Raw genomic sequence first — 16,708 nt, forward strand, 5'->3', positions numbered from 1 at the left:
CACAAGCTCCCCATTCCTGATCTGTAGGCTAAGTCCTTCCTCTCCAGGGCTCGAAAGTACTGGGAGCTGAACTGACATATGAGGGGAGGGGAGAAGGATTTCCTCTCTCATCAGTTAAGTTGGAAGGGACAAAACAGACCTACCCAAATATAAAACTGAGTTACCTGGAGCTACATCACATAAAAGTGCTGAAAGTGAAAACAAAGTACTCATCAACTAAGATATACAAATGTCACCACTTTATTTAGTAGAACCATTACATAAAAAGACCAAAATTCCAGCATTTGAAAAAACAACAACCAGAATTCAGAGATAGCCAATGATGCCCCCATGCCTAAGGCAGGAGTATTTAATGTTGTTGGACTACAACACCCATCATCCTCGATCACTGGCTAGGGTGGCTGGGGCCAGTGGGGAGTCCAGCAACATTTTGAGGGCACTGCGCTAGCTACCCCGACCTAAGAGACAAGTCTCTCCTACATTCCCTTCCTACGTAGATCAAGGGCAAAGTTACACAAACCAGATGGGTGTTGGGTGAATGATTCTTCTTCAACATGGCTGGGTGGGAAATGGGTTGCATGATGGCTCCACTGTTCTCCGCTCACCTATTAGCACACAGTGAGTCAAGTCAAAAGCTCACAAGGCTGTCGTTGCAAGACAGGCAAACCCCAAAAGTGCCAGAGCCTAACAAAGGCTTTCACACATTCTGTAACTTAAAAAGAAAAAAGCAACAAAGAAGTAGTGGAAAACAGAAGGTCAGAAGAACATTGTCAAGCAGGAACAGTGGGCATCTATGGAACGGAATGTCTGCCTTTTCTCCTTTGCCATATCTGCTTTCTGCTGCCATGGTGCAGTCCCAAAGGAAACATTTGGATTTGGCTTACTGAAGCAGGCTTACTGGGACCAACTAAATGTGTGGGCATGACATAAAAAGGGGAACACCTCTTTGGAGGCTGGTTCAAACAGGTTAAAGTCAACCCACAAGGTACCCTTAGGAAAGCACAGGCTGGTTTATCTTCCCTTGAAGGCAAATGCTGATAGCTTTGCGATGGCAGACTGCTCAACAGAACTGGGTTTTGTGACTGAGCTTGTGTCCTCCTTTGATTTTTTCCCTTGGCTTTCTTGCCCATCACTGTTAACACCTTCCAAGCGCTTCCGCTTTTTCCCTTCCGACGAGTCGCCAGCTTCCTTTCCTTTGGCTTTCTCGGTCCAAACCTAGGGCAGGGGAGGAAACCAATTAACTAACGTAGCAGGGATTTGCCATTATTCAGCCATTCAGAGGTAAGGTGCAGGAATGAGACAGGGTCACTGAATGATATTGCTCAACTGGGGAATTCTGTGGAATGGGATACTCCTTCCCCAGCACTGAATCCTAACGTAATAAGATCAGAAGAGCCTGGCATCACCCCTAGACCAGATTTCCAACTGCAGCAAAGATGGGGAGATGTTGAGCAGGGGGTGCAGTGCAAATATTATACTTAGCATGCTGTAGTGATTAGCATTGAAATAGACCTGGAGAGAAACAGGTTCAAATCTCTACTAAGTCATGAAAGCTCACTAGGTGAGTTCATATTGTTGACTCATGTTGAGCTTGTGGTCTGCTAAAACCCCAAGATCCTTTTCACATTTACTAGCGGCAAGTCAGCTGTCACCCATCTTTTATTTGTGTAGCTGGTTCTTCGTGCCCAGTTGCTCCTACTGAAATTCATTTGGTTAGTTTAGGCCCAGTTCTCCATTCTGCTAAAGTCATCTTGAATCCCGATTACATCTTCTGCGACATTAGCTTACCCCCCCCCCCATGCCTGCAGGGACTCGTGGGAGTTGTAGTGCAGCAACATCTGGAGGGCCTAAGCTTCTACACACCTGGTGTGGCACAACATAGGCCATACTGTGCCAAACGTATGGCAGATTAATGCTTCACGCAGCTGGTTCCATGTTCATTCATTCTGGGGCATGGTAACAATGCTGGAGCAGACAATGGAAAAGCAGAAGACCCCAGGACGGGAAAGGAAACAGGAAAAAAAGGATTTCTATAGAAGAAGCAAATGAACAGAAGTAAAACATTCCATGAGGGAACTCCATTACCATCCTTTCTTCAGCAGACAGATTTCTGAATCGACTCATGCCTTCTTTTATTATCTCTGTTTCTTCAAAATGAGGATTATCTGCCCCAATGCAACTTCTGTTCTCTTCTAGCCACATCTGGAACCCAGTCTTTGGCCTCAAAAAAGAAGAATTAGAATTAGAATTAGAATTAGAAGAAGAAGAAGAAGAAGAAGAAGAAGGGGATTCTGAAATATTCTGCAGTGAAACTTTTGGAACACCCGGGGAGCTCTCTGGATTTGCCACCCCACAATGGCAATGGGAAAGACTGGGACTGCCCCCCCCCCGGGACACTGACCTTTTATTGTCACTGCTCTCAGTCGGAGTTTGAGGTGGTTCAGGTGGGGGTGCTTCAGCTTTCCCTCCTCTCTCGTCTATGTTCTTCTTTTCAGTACTGGGTGTTCGGGGTTGGAAAAACGCAGCTGCTGCAGCCTATACAAATAGATACAGATTTCTAAAATTCAGAGTGAACATGTATTATTTACGCATTTCAGACCATAAAATACCCTGGGAACCCATCTCTTGATTTTTAAACATTTCCCTTGAAAGGGTGTTGCCAGGGGTGTTGCTGGCTACCCTCGAGCAACGACACTCCAAACCATCTTGTCTTTAAGACTTTTATTGTGGATATTATTTACAGTGCAAGAGCTTCATGGAAACATGTCTACTCAGTATCATCAGATTCTCACAATGGCGCTTTTCGGCTCCTCCCCCAACAGAGTAATTTGGGGAGTAATTCATCGCCTCAGTTCCGGGGTGAATTTGAAAGGACGTCCCTCCGATGTTTCCCCGCTAGAAACCTCTGCTGGCCCCTCCTCCCTTACTGGTATCACGGGCTGTAGGCAGTCCTCCTGGATGCTGCCTGAGCCCAGCCCCGCTCTGCTCATTTCCTCCTTCCTGTCTCCTGCCCCTCCGCTGTTGTCAAAGCCGTTTGAAGAACTGGAGTTGATGAGGGGTGGCTGTTCCCTGGAAGCCCACGCCCTCCCAGGTGTCTTTATATTTTTTTTCTCCTAGTCATCAGTTTTAAATGCCTTATTAACTACAACAGAAGAAGTTAGTGAGATAGCATTTCTTTTGCTTTGTTTGTGTGTGTGTGCATTTATTGTTTGTATGCCTGTATTTTATCTTCACCTACTTTGTTTCTTTGTATTGAAAAACAATACGTATTCCAGGGTCTTAGCTTTTTGACCACGCAACATCATTTTTTACCCACTTAAAAAAAACGTTGTCAAACAACCAATGAAAAATTGTATACACCTTGAGATAAAGTAACAACTCTTGACCGTTCAGTGTTCACTTGTCTATCATGTGCATATTGTTATTTATGAATGGTGCACCACAACCTAACCCTCAACAAGTGACTGAAAAACAGTTTTTTGAGATGAGCCCAACAAATTTCAGATATGAAAATCTTCTTCAGTGACAACAAGCAACACCTAACAACAATTCAGAAGCAAAACAGGTAAAATGTGTGCCCTTGAGAGAAAATGCAATAATCTAGTCTTTGTGCATCACCCAGTATTCCCAATAAAATCACTAGTATGCTACTCCTAAATGATGAAAAAAAGTATTAAAGATCTTTCAAGCCTGATAAAGGATACAAGAGAAGAGGTGAGGGTTGCCCTGTTTTGTTCGCTCTGTGTTTCTCTCACTTCTTCATCTCACAAACTGACATTCATGCCTGATCTTACAACCCTCACTTAGGGTACAACATTTCTTGCACTTGATATGAGCTGACAACAATGAATTAGCTGAGCTCCACCGCAATACAATCGTACCTTGGATCCCAAACGTCTTGGTACTTGGACATTTTGGCTCCCGAACACCGCAAACCCAAAGTGAGTGTTCCGGTTAGTGCACATTCTTTGGAACCTGAACATACGGCAGGGCTTCTGCAACTTCTTACTGGCTGCAGGAGCTTCCTGCAGCCAATCAGAAGCTGTGCTTTGGTTTCCAGTTGTTTTGGAAGTCGAACGGATGTCCGGAACAGATTCCGTTCGACTTCCAAAGTACGACTGTAAGTCAACATGAAGCTCAAGATCCTCACCTGCTTTGACTTTGGCTTAGGAACCAGCGGTTTTATAACTGGACTCTTCTTGTTTGGAGCAACTCGGCTGTTTGGCATGGAATTTTTCTTGCCCTGTTTGGATATGTTGTCTATGATATTAGCCAGCTGAACCAGTTGATCCTTTTGGCTACTGGATACCTAGAGGAGCAAAACATTTAAAAAACCTTACTTTCCATCGCTCAGGATTTCTGACCATCTTTACACATTTTACTTAAAATTTGAAGTGAACTAAAAACCACCAAATTCTCACCTTGAAGGGATTGACTCGCTTTTGACTGCTGGACACAACTGCAGCTTTTGTTACTGGAGTGAGAAGAGATAGGGGAGAAGAACACCAATGAAAACCTTTAGAAAACATTCTGTGTGCCTTTTGGGAAAAGGAACTATTTTTTCCCCCATTTACAATAGTTAAGTGGGCCTGCGTATACAGAAGTGCTTTGTTAATTAATGTTATGTGTTCTTTATTTTTAGGGTTGCATTCAATGGGATTCCATTTATAGGCATACCTCAGAGATATTGCGGGTTCGGGTCCAGACCATTGTAATACAGCTAATATTGCAATAAAACCCAGCTCCAGCCATAGTCTACTCCTATGGCCAGAAGAGGGGCAGTAGCAGGGAGCTTCCTTCCCCTGGCTGGGCACCCGTGTCCTGGTAAGGAGCAATATCCACGAACCACAATAAAGCAAAACACAATAAAATGAGGTTTGCCTGAAGCCACCTCTCCCCATGCCCCTCACAATCCCCCAACTCCCCATAGCTGATTTTGGGGGCACACTGGGAGCTGGAGAGGAAGTGTTCCAATTTATTACATCAGAATTAAGTGATGCAAGCGTGCTGTTTGGCAAAAGGAGGGGAACTGCAGTTGGGCAGCTGACACCAAAGGTTGCACACAAAAAGGCACAACCATGAATATTTTTTCCTTGCCTAGAAAATAATAATGATTTTAACTCACCAGATTTGGGAGTAGACACCTTTTCAGACACCGGCGGAGGTCCTTCAGAAAGATATGACAAATGGTGTATATGTAAGTGCAAACACTAGAAGAGAAGTGAAATTTGAGGCATCTTCCAGGTTAACCATGAATAAGTGCTGTTTTATAGCCCTAGTGAAGAACACCAGGTAAGCAAAATAGATGGTGAGCTACAAAATGTTAAAAGCTAGAAAACACAGAAGACAGACCCTACATGCTACTTTGATTACTGAGGGAAAGGAGAAGCAAGCTTTTCCTTCCTTGAAAAGGAAAATGAATCAAGAAAAATAAACCCCAGAAAATAGTTCTTTGTAGAGCCTGTCATGCATTATTTGTCTGCTCTTATCAACAACCCACCCTCAGGATCTGAGAAAGATGACATCGATACAGCGTTCTGCCCTTAATACTTGTGTGCATCTGTCAGTCTTACTAGGTTTTGTCACTTCAGATGTGCCTTCCTCCTCTTCCTTCTCCTCCTCTTCCTCGTAGGTCTCCATACTTTGCTGACGTTGAAGGTTTCTGATCCGGGCCTGACCCCATTCTGTGGGGGTGCTACTGTAACTGAAAGCAGATAAATGAACTCAGCAGCCTACTCATTTAGTTAGATATTTAGATAAACAGATAGATAAGAGGCAGCTGCCACACATGTAACACACTGGGTCATTAGTAAGATTAAAACAACAACCGATTTAGGTCACACGCTAGAAAATATCTTAAAACTGCATGCCTAGGTAAAAAAAGAAGATAACTACACACCCTGGCACCAAAATAAATAAATCACCAAATTTCTGTTAAACTCAGTGATGGGCTAGGAATAGACAGTGCTGTACCACTGATGAAACTAAGCATGTGTGGTTGGAAGAAGATATCAATCGCTCTGAGGTTTCTAAAAGGAAGGAGAGGATACAGGGAAAATATAAAGAACAGAAACATATTTTGCACAGCACCTTAACGGACTGTCCTAGAGCTAACATCAAGTATCTGGTTAAAAGCACACTCTACACCACACTGGCTCTCCAATGGTGCCTGTTCCCTTTTTAAGCATTGTTTAAGTCCAGGGGTTGAGCACCAGTATAAAGGCTTGCCATTATCCACAATGCTGACAGGGAAGGGACACCACCAAACCTCAGGCACTGGCAGATAGAATATGGGACTGCAAGCCACACAAATACCCACACTCACTATCTGTCAATAGTACATGCCCATGTGATGAGGTCCCTGCAACTCCTTCACTGCAAAAGTTTGCCAACTGTAGTGTCACTCTGGGAGTTCTTTTTACCCAGCATTCAGATGGTTTCGGAAATCCTCCTCCTCCTCCTTCTCTTCCTCTTGCATGCCATGCTCTTCAGCAGCTGCCAACTCAGCCGCTCTCTCTGCTGCCAGTTCACTGAGCCGCTGGGCGAGATTCAGCTTCCGAGAGCGAGAGGCGTACTTGATAGCTAAGCTCCTGGCATTCTGAGTCATAAGCTCAGCAAGCTCCATGCAGCGAAACTCGCGTTCCAGGGTGCAGGAAAGCTATTCATACGAAAGGGGAAAAGAGAAACAAAGTCCTGTGGTGTTTAGCAAGGGAACGCTGTCTTGTAAAATCAAGGTAACAAAAGCTATACAGTAGTACCTCTGGTTATGTAACCCTATGGTTATGTAAACTTCGGGATGCGAAAACGGCAAACCCAGAAGTATTTTACCTCAGGTCCTCAGGCTGCGGAAACCTCGGGATCTGACCAGACCTCTGGAACAGATCCAGTCCACAACCAGAGGTACCACTGTACACATATCCTCCTCCCTGTCACTGCAAAAGCTGCCTGCCTGTGGGCATTCTTTTAAAAAGCAAAAATAAAATAAAAAAATTCCTTCCAGTAGCACCTTAGAGACCAACTAAGTTTGTCATTGGTATGAGCTTTCGTGTGCATGCACACTTCTTCAGATACTGCTTTTTCAAAAAGCAGTAACTTTGGTGGGAACCAGCCTGCTACCGGAGTTTCACTGCCTTTGAAAACTGTTAATTTAAGAAGTGGACCTCAAAATTTTAAAACTGTACAGGTGACAAGACAGCAATGGGCAGTGCAAAGTTCTAGGGCTATGACACGGCAGACCAAGGAACTATGGCGCATTAGGGTTAGTTTACTGAGGCTTCACCAGCAAAAGGGGGGCAGTTGTCACATCACTTTCCTCTCTTGGCATAGCTTTCTCCTGGCTCAGCAAGGCTCCTCCCCTAAGAGCCTCCTGCCCCAACAGGCATTAACTACTCATGCATTAAGCCCCCAGGTACATTCCTCCTCTCTGATCCAGCCCTCCTCACCCTTCTCCATTCTGCCCCATTCCACATAGTTTGCGCTGTGCCTTGGCTCCATCCCTGACACCTCTGGCTCCTCCCACTGCAGCAGCTCTGGCTACAGTCACAGCCAGCCCACCTGGGGCTTCTCAGCAGCCTGGGAACAGGAGAGGGGTTGGCACTGCCCAGCCACAAGATCTCTGTGTTAATTAAGCAGATCTATCTGCGTTACCTATCCACGCTCAGACCACACATGTCTGTTGGCAAGCTAGATCTTGCAATAGTGTGTGCTCAAGCCTAAACACCCTTTATATGTTTCAGGGGTTAATAAAGGGTCACAACCAAATTCCCAAGCTGCAAAGAAATAATGCTATTTTGCTAAGCAGTGCAACACCAAAATACTTGGAGGAGGAGGAGGAGGAGGAGGAGGAGTAGTAGTTTGGATTTGATATCCCGCTTTATCACTACCATAAGGAGTCTCAAAGCAGCTAACATTCTCCTTTTCCTTCCTCCCCCACAACAAACACTCTGTGAGGTGAGTGAGCCCGAGAGACTTCAGAAGTGTGACTAGTCCAAGGTCACCCAGCAGCTGCATGTGGAGGAGTGGGTAAGCGAACCCGGTTCACCAGATTACGAGTCCACTGCTCTTAACCACTACACCACACTGGCTCAAGAGCTTTAGTTGCTTTTTGAATTGAGAACCTCCCTCACTTACTGCAAACATTTTCATCAAGAGACTCTGCTGTTCTTGGGTTGCCTGGCTTTTCACACTTTCATCGTGTTCATATCCATTTTGGGATAAGTAGTCGAGGTAGCGGTGAAACAAGACAGAGCGCCAAAATTGCTCCTAAAGCATGCATGAAAAAGAAAGGGGGGAAACAGTTCAACACGTTGCTGTTTAATCAGGACCATTTGTAGGTCTCGATATTTGCAGGAATTTAACAAGGTCCTGAGATTGCTCTAGTACTTACAATAAACAAGCACACAAATGCCTGCGCTCCACATGCAATGCATGTAAACCACTTTGAGGGTTTTTACAACCCAGTGGTGTATTAAATGAATGAATGAATGCAAAGACAACTACGGGCATAGCTTCTGTGCATTTTCTGTTCAATACATGCAATTTAAATATGAATTCAACAAATGTTTCTGACCAGCCCCACACATAAGAACAGGGGTTCTGCAGTGCTTTTCTTCACAACAGAGATAATTTGCATCAGTGGTGTGTCAGATAAACTACTCAAGGAACTCGTGTGCTCCACTTCCATGCAATACAGAGAAAGCAAAAATCATACAAAATGGGTCTGAGAAAAGGAAGCAAACTGCAATCCCTTATTTAGGCCTTTAGTCTTCCAGCCCCAAATAAAGATATATTGTATCCACTTCAGTTTTTGGTGCTTGGTATTATTTTGAGTCCAGCATTTGCTATGCGTTGCTGCTTTAAGGAATTTGTCTATGACCGCAATCGCTTTTTATATTTTTTTATGTGACATAACCGTGTTTTATGCGTTTATTATTTTTCACCTGGGATCCAAACATAGGAAGGGTGAAAAGTGCAATAAATAACAACAACCAAAATGTTGTTTTCATTAACAACACTTTCATTGTTAACAACACTCATTTCCAATATGGATCTAGGGACAAAATCACAAGTTCTGACTACATACACATTTCAAGGGCTGCTTTAATAATCTGGACACACATGTCAAGAGGGCACCGATGCAAGATAGCCAGCAAACCAAACCAATGTTGACTTTCCCTACCTCCATCTGGCCCTTATCTGTTGCTGTTTGACAAAAAGGAAGCTTGAATGGCAGCACTGCTACTGCAGGGCGGGGAAGTGTAGGGGGGAAACGGGCTCCTTTACAAGGGATGCATCTGCAAGGAGGGAAGCACAGAATTAAGATGCACACCTAAAAGCAGTGTCTCCCCCCCCCCCAAGTAGGCTCTGTCTAAAGGAGCAGTTCATGCACTCACAGCACAATAAATAAAAGGTACAGCTTTTCTTGCATTTTACCACTTCAGTCTACAGATCAGGGAGGGGCAGTTTCTGTACTCTCCCCCATCAGAGGGGAGAAAAATGGCATGCATTAGTTTTTATTTTAAAAAAGTAACATATTACAAAAAGTAGAACAAAACTCCAAAAAAGCATTTGCTAAATCTAAAATTTTAGCCCCATTCAATTACACTATTACAATCAAATCTTGCATTCACTCACTCTCCTGGGTGACATATTTTTAAAAAATACACATAAAGAGAAACCCTGTATTTAAATAACACACTTTCTGTCTTTTTCTTTCTTGGAAGAGGAAGGAAAACCACAATGACTGTGACTTGCATTCATCAACCCAGACGTATCCTGGGGCTTTTCATTAGTTTCCCTAGAAATGAATGATTCGATGGAGGAAGCAGAAGAACATGCCATTTCTGTACAATTGGCCAAGTCCACAGATAACAGCAAGATGCCTCCCTGAGTGGCTGCAATGAGCCCAAGCTTAGCTTTATCGGGGGAAATAACTCAACCACTGGAAGAGAAAGATAAAAGAAAAGCGACCATGTACAGCTGCGCTCTATATCTGCAGGGTGTCTGCAGTAAAAGAGGAGATTCAGGGCAGCCCTAAGGTGATGGTATTCGTGACAATACCATCACTGAAGGCAAGAGCGACTAAGGGCAGTAAGACCTGCTTCTCCAGCAGCTGGAGCTTTCTTTGTCAACTGTATTTTCACTCTGAAGGTACATAAGTCTCGATTACTTCTTCTGTAATAGTGAATTGATTCCACCTACCAAACTGTTGCGGTTTTTGTTTTACTTAATTAACATGCTTTGTTAGCTAGCTGCTGTTAGAAGCTGCTCTGGGGACAGCTCACTGTGGAAAGGTAGCAGAAAATAAACCAAAGCAAGTCAATTAAGTGCAGCTTTAGTTGCACAGCTGGCTGTTTAAAGGGGAAGAGCCGCTTTCATTGCTAGCAGCTCCACACAGACCTCTTCCCACCCAAGGAATTTAAGCTGGAGGGGTGTGGACTAAACAGGCAGCAGTGGGGAAGTCATAGACAGACAGCAGCAGAGGATTAACAGGCAGGTGGCTTTGGACAAAACGACCTGAATATTCACGTGCTTTTCAGTTGTATAACCATGCAAACTCTGAACTTCCTACCTGAGCTGCTGTGGGTTTTCATGAATGCCCACAATCCAGTAGTGATCTGACTTCCCTTTACAGTGCTCCCTTGTGTCACAGACGGGGGTCCAGGTATTACCAAGTCCTCGGTTCAGCATGCGCACGGCGCCCTCTGAATCCGCGTAACAAGGGGTACCTACAAAATCAGGAACACAGTGTTGTTTTGAGGGTTCTCTCTGAAACAGACGCATGAGCTACAGGTAGGATGTTAAGTGCAGTACTCCTCTCTGCCTTACTGAATAAAAAAAGTACTGTATGGCACATTTTGAAGAGAATCAGGGGCTGTTAACTTTGGAAATGTCGCCACCTTCTGGTAGTCTGTAGTAACTAAGTTGTTGAAATTCGGTTTTAACAGCCATGTCCCCTTGTAATCTTCAAGAGCAAGCAAGTGCACAAGTATCAGTGACCCTATTAAGGTGGTAGACGACAGCAACAATGATGTTACTCTTGCTGGATACCCATCTGTCATTCACAAAAGAGCAGTGCTTTCCCCTCTCACCACCCTGGTATCTTCCTCAAGTTTAAAGATGCTTTCTCCCTCCTCTATATAACATCCTTTTATATATTTGAACATGGCTATCATATCACCCCTTAACCTTCTCTTCTCCAGGCTAAACATACCCAGCTCCCTAAGCCGTTCCTCATAAGGCATTGTTTCCAGGCCTTTGACCATTTTGGACACGTTCCAGCTTGTCAGTATCCTTGCCGATCAGAAGGTCGGCGGTTTGAATCCCCGCGACGGGGTGAGCTCTCGTTGCTCAGTCCCAGCTCCTGCCAACCTAGCAGTTTGAAAGCACGTCAAGTGCAAGTAGATAAATAGGTACCGCTTCAAGCGGGAAGGTAAACAGCGTTTGCGTGTGCTGCTCTGGTTCGGCAGAAGCGGCTTTGTCATGCTGGCCACATGACCTGGAAGCTATACACCGACTCCCTCGGTCAATAATGCGAGATTAGCGTTGCAACTCCAGAGTCGGTCGCGACTGGACCTAATGGTCAGGGGTCCCTTTACCTTTACCTTTTTTGAATGATTGCAGCCCTTGGACTTGATGGTGAAGGGCAGGAAAGAATCGGAATAAAATAATGATACTGATGAGTGGAAGGGAAGTTCCTAAGCGGGGAAGTTCAGCATTATTAGTGAACATCCAGGTCTGTGGTAGATGGATCTGCGCAAAGAGTTTTTCAAGAGCAAAACTTAGGTTGTTTTCTGCTGCTCCAGAGAAGCGGACACGGAGCAATGGATTCAAACTACAAGAAAGAAGATTCCACCTAAACATTAGGAAGAACTTCCTGACAGTAAGAGCTGTTCGACAGTGGAATTTGCTGCCAAGAAGTGTGGTGGAGTCTCCTTCTTTGGAGGTCTTTAAGCAGAGGCTTGACAACCATATGTCAAGAATGTTTTGATGGTGTTTCCTGCTTGGCAGGGGGTTGGACTGAATGGCCCTTGTGGTCTCTTCCAACTCTATGATTCTATGATTCTAAGCCCTAGGCTCAGTGGTTTAACCCACAGCGCCACCCGCGTCCCGTTCAAAACTGAATATTAAAAACGGCTATAACAAATTACAGTTGCAGAAATAGGGTCTGAACGTAAGGAGTTCACATTCATGGACCAGGGCTTTCCCTTCTCCCCCCCCCCCCCCCGCCCACTTGTCCTGGGGGTAGGGGGGAGCCTTTGGGAATTATTTGGAATATAGTGCAGATTGCTGCAGGGGAGGTGGTAGAAACTGGCTTCCCTCACTTTCATGAAGAGAAACTTAGGATCCAAGCTGGTGAGCAATATCCAGTTGTGTCCATCCACTAACAGAACGAACTTTCACTTGTGCAATGGGACTTGCTCTTCTGCTTGCAGACCCCCTTGTACCCACCCACCCCTCAATATAAAGGATCACAGGAACTTCTAGAATAGAACTGATGGGGCGTGAGAGGGCTGCAGGGGAGAGTAGAGGAATGGGAACTCTGTCACACAATGTTGCACATTTCTCCCCCCCCCCCCCCCGGGAAATGATATTGACACATCTCAGAATAAAGGAGAGAAGCGAACCATCTTACCTTCTGCTGAAAATCCTAGCCATGTGAGATAGGATTTCCTGGAAAGAGGAAGTGGGTCACCGTGCAAAATCTGCCTCTTCGTCCTTCCCAGCTCTAGCAGCTGGACCCCAAGACACTGATCCCCTTCAAAGCCAGTACCTATAAAAGCAAAAGGGGTGGGGGACGATTAATTCTAGACCGAAGGAAGTTGCAGAATAGGAGCTGCTTATGGTGAGTGAAGATACCTGGAAGTTGCTCTGTCAGTGTGCCATTTTCTGGGCACCTGAAGGACCTGGCTGAATTTCTATCCCCTGGTTCATTTTTAAGCATTCACCAGATTACGAGTCCACCGCTCTTAACCACTACACCATGCTGGCTCTCTGGTGGCTAAGTATTGGAAGGGCAATCAAATACCCACCAAGGAAGAATGGTTGTGCAAACTTTGTGAATATCTGGAACTTGCTAAGCTGACGGACATAATAAGACAAAAACCAATAAATATAGTTAAGAAGGAATGGGACTGTTTGAACGAACACTTCGAAAGACAAGGTTCAAGGGTTAAAATTTGGCTGTGTCTAGAATAATCTCGTGAAGAAACTTGCATATTAAGACGAGAAAATTGAAATACAGATAGGTAGGTTAGGTAAAAAAGGAAGTGTTGTGAGATTGGTGGAAGTCAAATATCTATGTAAAAAAAGATGTTAATGAAATTGATAGATCTTCTTTACTTCTTTTACTTTTTATTTCTTTCTTTTTTCTTTTTTCTTCTTCTTTTTATCTTTCTTTTATTATTCTTATGTATTGTTTTGTTATGTAGTATTTCCTTCCGCTCTTCTCTTCCCCACAACATCACAGCCGTTCATCCTCCCACCCCATCCTCCCCCAAGTCTGCTAAGGAGGGTTCCCCATCCTGAAGGGTGGGGGTCTGTGAGGGAGAAGAGAATCCATCCTGTCAACAGTGTCTGCTCTGCTAGCAGATGGATACTGTCAGCTTTCACCCTCATTATCCTAAAACAATTCCAATGAAGCCTAAACTTCATTGTGGCAAGACAGGGGTGTCAGAGAGACGGGTGGTGGAAAGCCAGTAGTAAAATTGCAAACAAATGGAAGTCGTTGGGCATGTGATGACAGCTCACTTTAGAAATGCAACTAAATTAACATACTCGACATTTCCCCATTCGAAATCAAAGCATGATGCTTCTATGACATTTTTTGAAATGGAAGTTGCAGCGAAAAAGGAGGTGGGGAGGAAACGTAACTAACACCGAAACATATTTAAACAGGAAAAAGAAGCCTGCCAGGGAAATCACCTTTGTGGAAAGCCACCAATAACTGGTCTCCGTGTCCCGCCATGGACACCACAGGGCCAGGGAGGCTGAAGATGTCTTTCTGAACTCCCCCATTTGTGAAGAGGCGGAGGAGAAGGGTGCTTGTGGCACACGCAGCCCAGCCCTGGCCCAAACAAACCGCTTCAATCTCTTCATTCTGCAGCATGTCAACTGTCCACTCCTTGTTGGAATCCCAAGAGTTAAAATGTATGCAGTGAAGCTTGCTAAAAATGGGGGGGGGGGAACAAAAAACAAGTGATTAGGGATGCTCAAACTAGAGTCTTTCTGAAGAAGTGTGCATGCACACGAAAGCTCATACCAAAATATAAACTTAGTTGGTCTTTAAGGTGCTACTGAAGGAATTTTTTTATTTTGCTTCGACTCAGACCAACACGGCTACCTACCTGTAACTAGAGTCTTTCTGCTTAACATGTTTCTCGGGGTGGGGTGGGGTGTCGTCACCCAATAGTAGCAGTATTGTTGGAGACAAAATTAAACCAGAATGCTGGTTTGTACTGTTACAAGTTGAAAACACACTAGGAAAACTGATCACCAATTTATTAATTAGTAAGTCTTATTTCATTTATCAGCTCCACCTTTTCCTCATTCCTCAGCTGTTCCCTTGAGGTTCTGCATGAAACAAACGGTAACAGTATCTCCAAGATACTGTATGTTCAACTAACAACTGCTCTGAGATCCATTCATCCTGATCACGACCACTACAGGTAAACCCATGGCATGCCAAAAAATAGGTTTGGTAGTTGTTGTTTTTTCAACAAGTTGTGTTCTTCACAGAAACATTCAAATAAGCGTTACCTCGCTAGCTCCTCTGTGCTCTCGCAGGCTAGCAAAATAGCTTCACTGGAAAGGTCTGCCATTGTGTGATTCAAAGAATTTGGCAAGTGCATTGCGTGATGGATGGCCGTGTCATGGAACTCCACATCAATGGCGTTGTCCTGCTCATCATTATAGCAGCGAATAATACCAATAGAGTTCCACACCTATAGGAGGAATGTCAACAGTAACACTACTTTCAGAAAAGCAACATATAGCCTTCTAATGCCTGCTTTCTTCTATGAATGGATCCCAGGTCACCTGGTCTAATTCTAGCAGAGGCCCCCACGGAGTCTGTGTCTGCTTTAAGTGGAAAAGCAGGGCCTGCATGGTAGGATACACCCCATTCACAAAGTCCTGAAAAGATGCACTCTGTAGATGGACATGGTGTAAGCAAATCATCCTTATGTTTTTAGACTGATACATGTTCACACAAATATCAGACAGGCAGGGTATAAATAATAAATTATTAAACATTATTGCTGGATTTTTGGAAGCCACTTTGCGATCCTTTTCTTGAAAAGCAACATACAAAAACTTAAATAAAAATTATAAACTCTCCGTTTCCCCCTTAATTTGATGGGGACAAGTGGCTGATTATTTTGACATGTTTGGTTTAAAGGGCTGAGGGCAGAAGAAATTTCAAAAAGCAAAGGGGATGACAATACCACATGCCCAAGAGAGGACTCCAATGTCTGCTGTGAAATGATCTGATAAATGCTGGCCAATATTATACCACAGAGAAGAGTTTAGGGCTCTAGGCTGCAGTGCAGACTTAAATTCTACTGTGGTTTATTACTCCAAACAGCAAAAGCCAGGGGCAATGTCTTATAGAGACCAGGCAAGTTGCTTGCTCCTGGGACATTTCTCTTTTCATTTCTCTCCTTGTAAAGATGGCGTCTTATTTATTGAAATTTGTTTACTCCTCTGTGGAATAACACCCCATCACCTTCTTTCTTGGAAGAGGCGGGGAAGAGTCACTCCCCCTCACATAGAAATCTTACGCTACTTTTCGCCTCAATTCAGGAATTGTGAGGTGCGCACACATACCCTTTCTGGAAGGGTTTTTGTTTTGTTTTGTGCAACAGCAGCCTATGTAGATATGCACTGCTTTAAAAAAAGAACAGTGAGAGATTTTACTTTCTTGGGCTCCTTGATCACTGCAGATGGTGACAGCAGTCACGAAATTAAAAGACGCCTGCTTCTTGGGAGAAAAGCAATGACAAACCTAGACAGCATCTTAAAAAGCAGAGACATCACCTTGCCTACAAAGGTCTGTATAGTTAAAGCTATGGTTTTCCTAGTAGTGATGTATGGAAGTGAGAGCTGGACCATAAAGAAGGCTGATCGCCGAAGAATTGATGCTTTTGAATTATGGTGCTGGAGGAGACTCTTGAGAGTCCCATGGACTGCAAGAAGATCAAACCTATCCATTCTTAAGGAAATCAGCCCTGAGTGCTCCCTGGAAGGACAGATCGTGAAGCTGACGCTCCAATACTTTGGCCACCTCATGAGAAGAGAAGAATCCTTGGAAAAGACCCTGATGTTGGGAAAGATTGAGGGCACTAGGAGAAGGAGACGACAGAGGACAAGATGGTTGGACAGTGTTCTCGAAGCTACGAACATGAGTTTGACCAAACTGCGGGAGGCAGTGCAAGACAGGAGTGCCTGGCGTGCTATGGTCCATGGGGTCACGAAGAGTCGGACATGACTAAACGACTAAACAACAACAACAAAAGAACAGAAAAAAGAACTCAGCTCGCTCCCCCCCCAAAAAAAGGAGACAACAATTGATGAAGGGACCAATTGATCTGGGAACTGGTACTGTTTTGGGTGGCATCACACTCCCTTGAAGGATCAGTTGCATAGCCTGGGGGTACTTCTCGGTTCAGTATCACTCTTGGATCCTGAGGTGGGACCGATGGCCAAGAGT

The 16,708-nt window shown here is 44.4% G+C and overlaps 1 protein-coding gene across 2 annotated transcripts in view; it reads right to left on the reverse strand.

Annotated features, from left to right (window-relative positions):
- Positions 1 to 217: 217 nt before the first annotated feature.
- The window catches only part of WDHD1 (WD repeat and HMG-box DNA binding protein 1), a 31,668-nt gene continuing 15,177 nt past the window's right edge, over positions 218 to 16,708 (reverse strand). For both annotated transcript variants that reach the window (XM_035101726.2, XM_035101457.2), the window contains exons 14-27: positions 14,758 to 14,942; positions 13,924 to 14,165; positions 12,635 to 12,772; positions 10,571 to 10,727; positions 9,179 to 9,293; positions 8,131 to 8,262; positions 6,423 to 6,658; positions 5,574 to 5,704; positions 5,126 to 5,167; positions 4,422 to 4,474; positions 4,151 to 4,309; positions 2,402 to 2,535; positions 2,086 to 2,221; positions 218 to 1,215 (exon numbers count right to left, since the gene is read on the reverse strand). In XM_035101726.2, coding sequence (XP_034957617.2) covers positions 1,012 to 1,215; positions 2,086 to 2,221; positions 2,402 to 2,535; positions 4,151 to 4,309; positions 4,422 to 4,474; positions 5,126 to 5,167; positions 5,574 to 5,704; positions 6,423 to 6,658; positions 8,131 to 8,262; positions 9,179 to 9,293; positions 10,571 to 10,727; positions 12,635 to 12,772; positions 13,924 to 14,165; positions 14,758 to 14,942 — 2,064 coding nt within the window. In that variant the 3' untranslated portion in view covers positions 218 to 1,011. The remainder of the gene's footprint in view (positions 1,216 to 2,085; positions 2,222 to 2,401; positions 2,536 to 4,150; positions 4,310 to 4,421; positions 4,475 to 5,125; positions 5,168 to 5,573; positions 5,705 to 6,422; positions 6,659 to 8,130; positions 8,263 to 9,178; positions 9,294 to 10,570; positions 10,728 to 12,634; positions 12,773 to 13,923; positions 14,166 to 14,757; positions 14,943 to 16,708) is intronic.

Source organism: Zootoca vivipara, chromosome 1, assembly GCF_963506605.1.
Source record: "Zootoca vivipara chromosome 1, rZooViv1.1, whole genome shotgun sequence".
Lineage (NCBI taxonomy): Eukaryota > Metazoa > Chordata > Lepidosauria > Squamata > Lacertidae > Zootoca > Zootoca vivipara.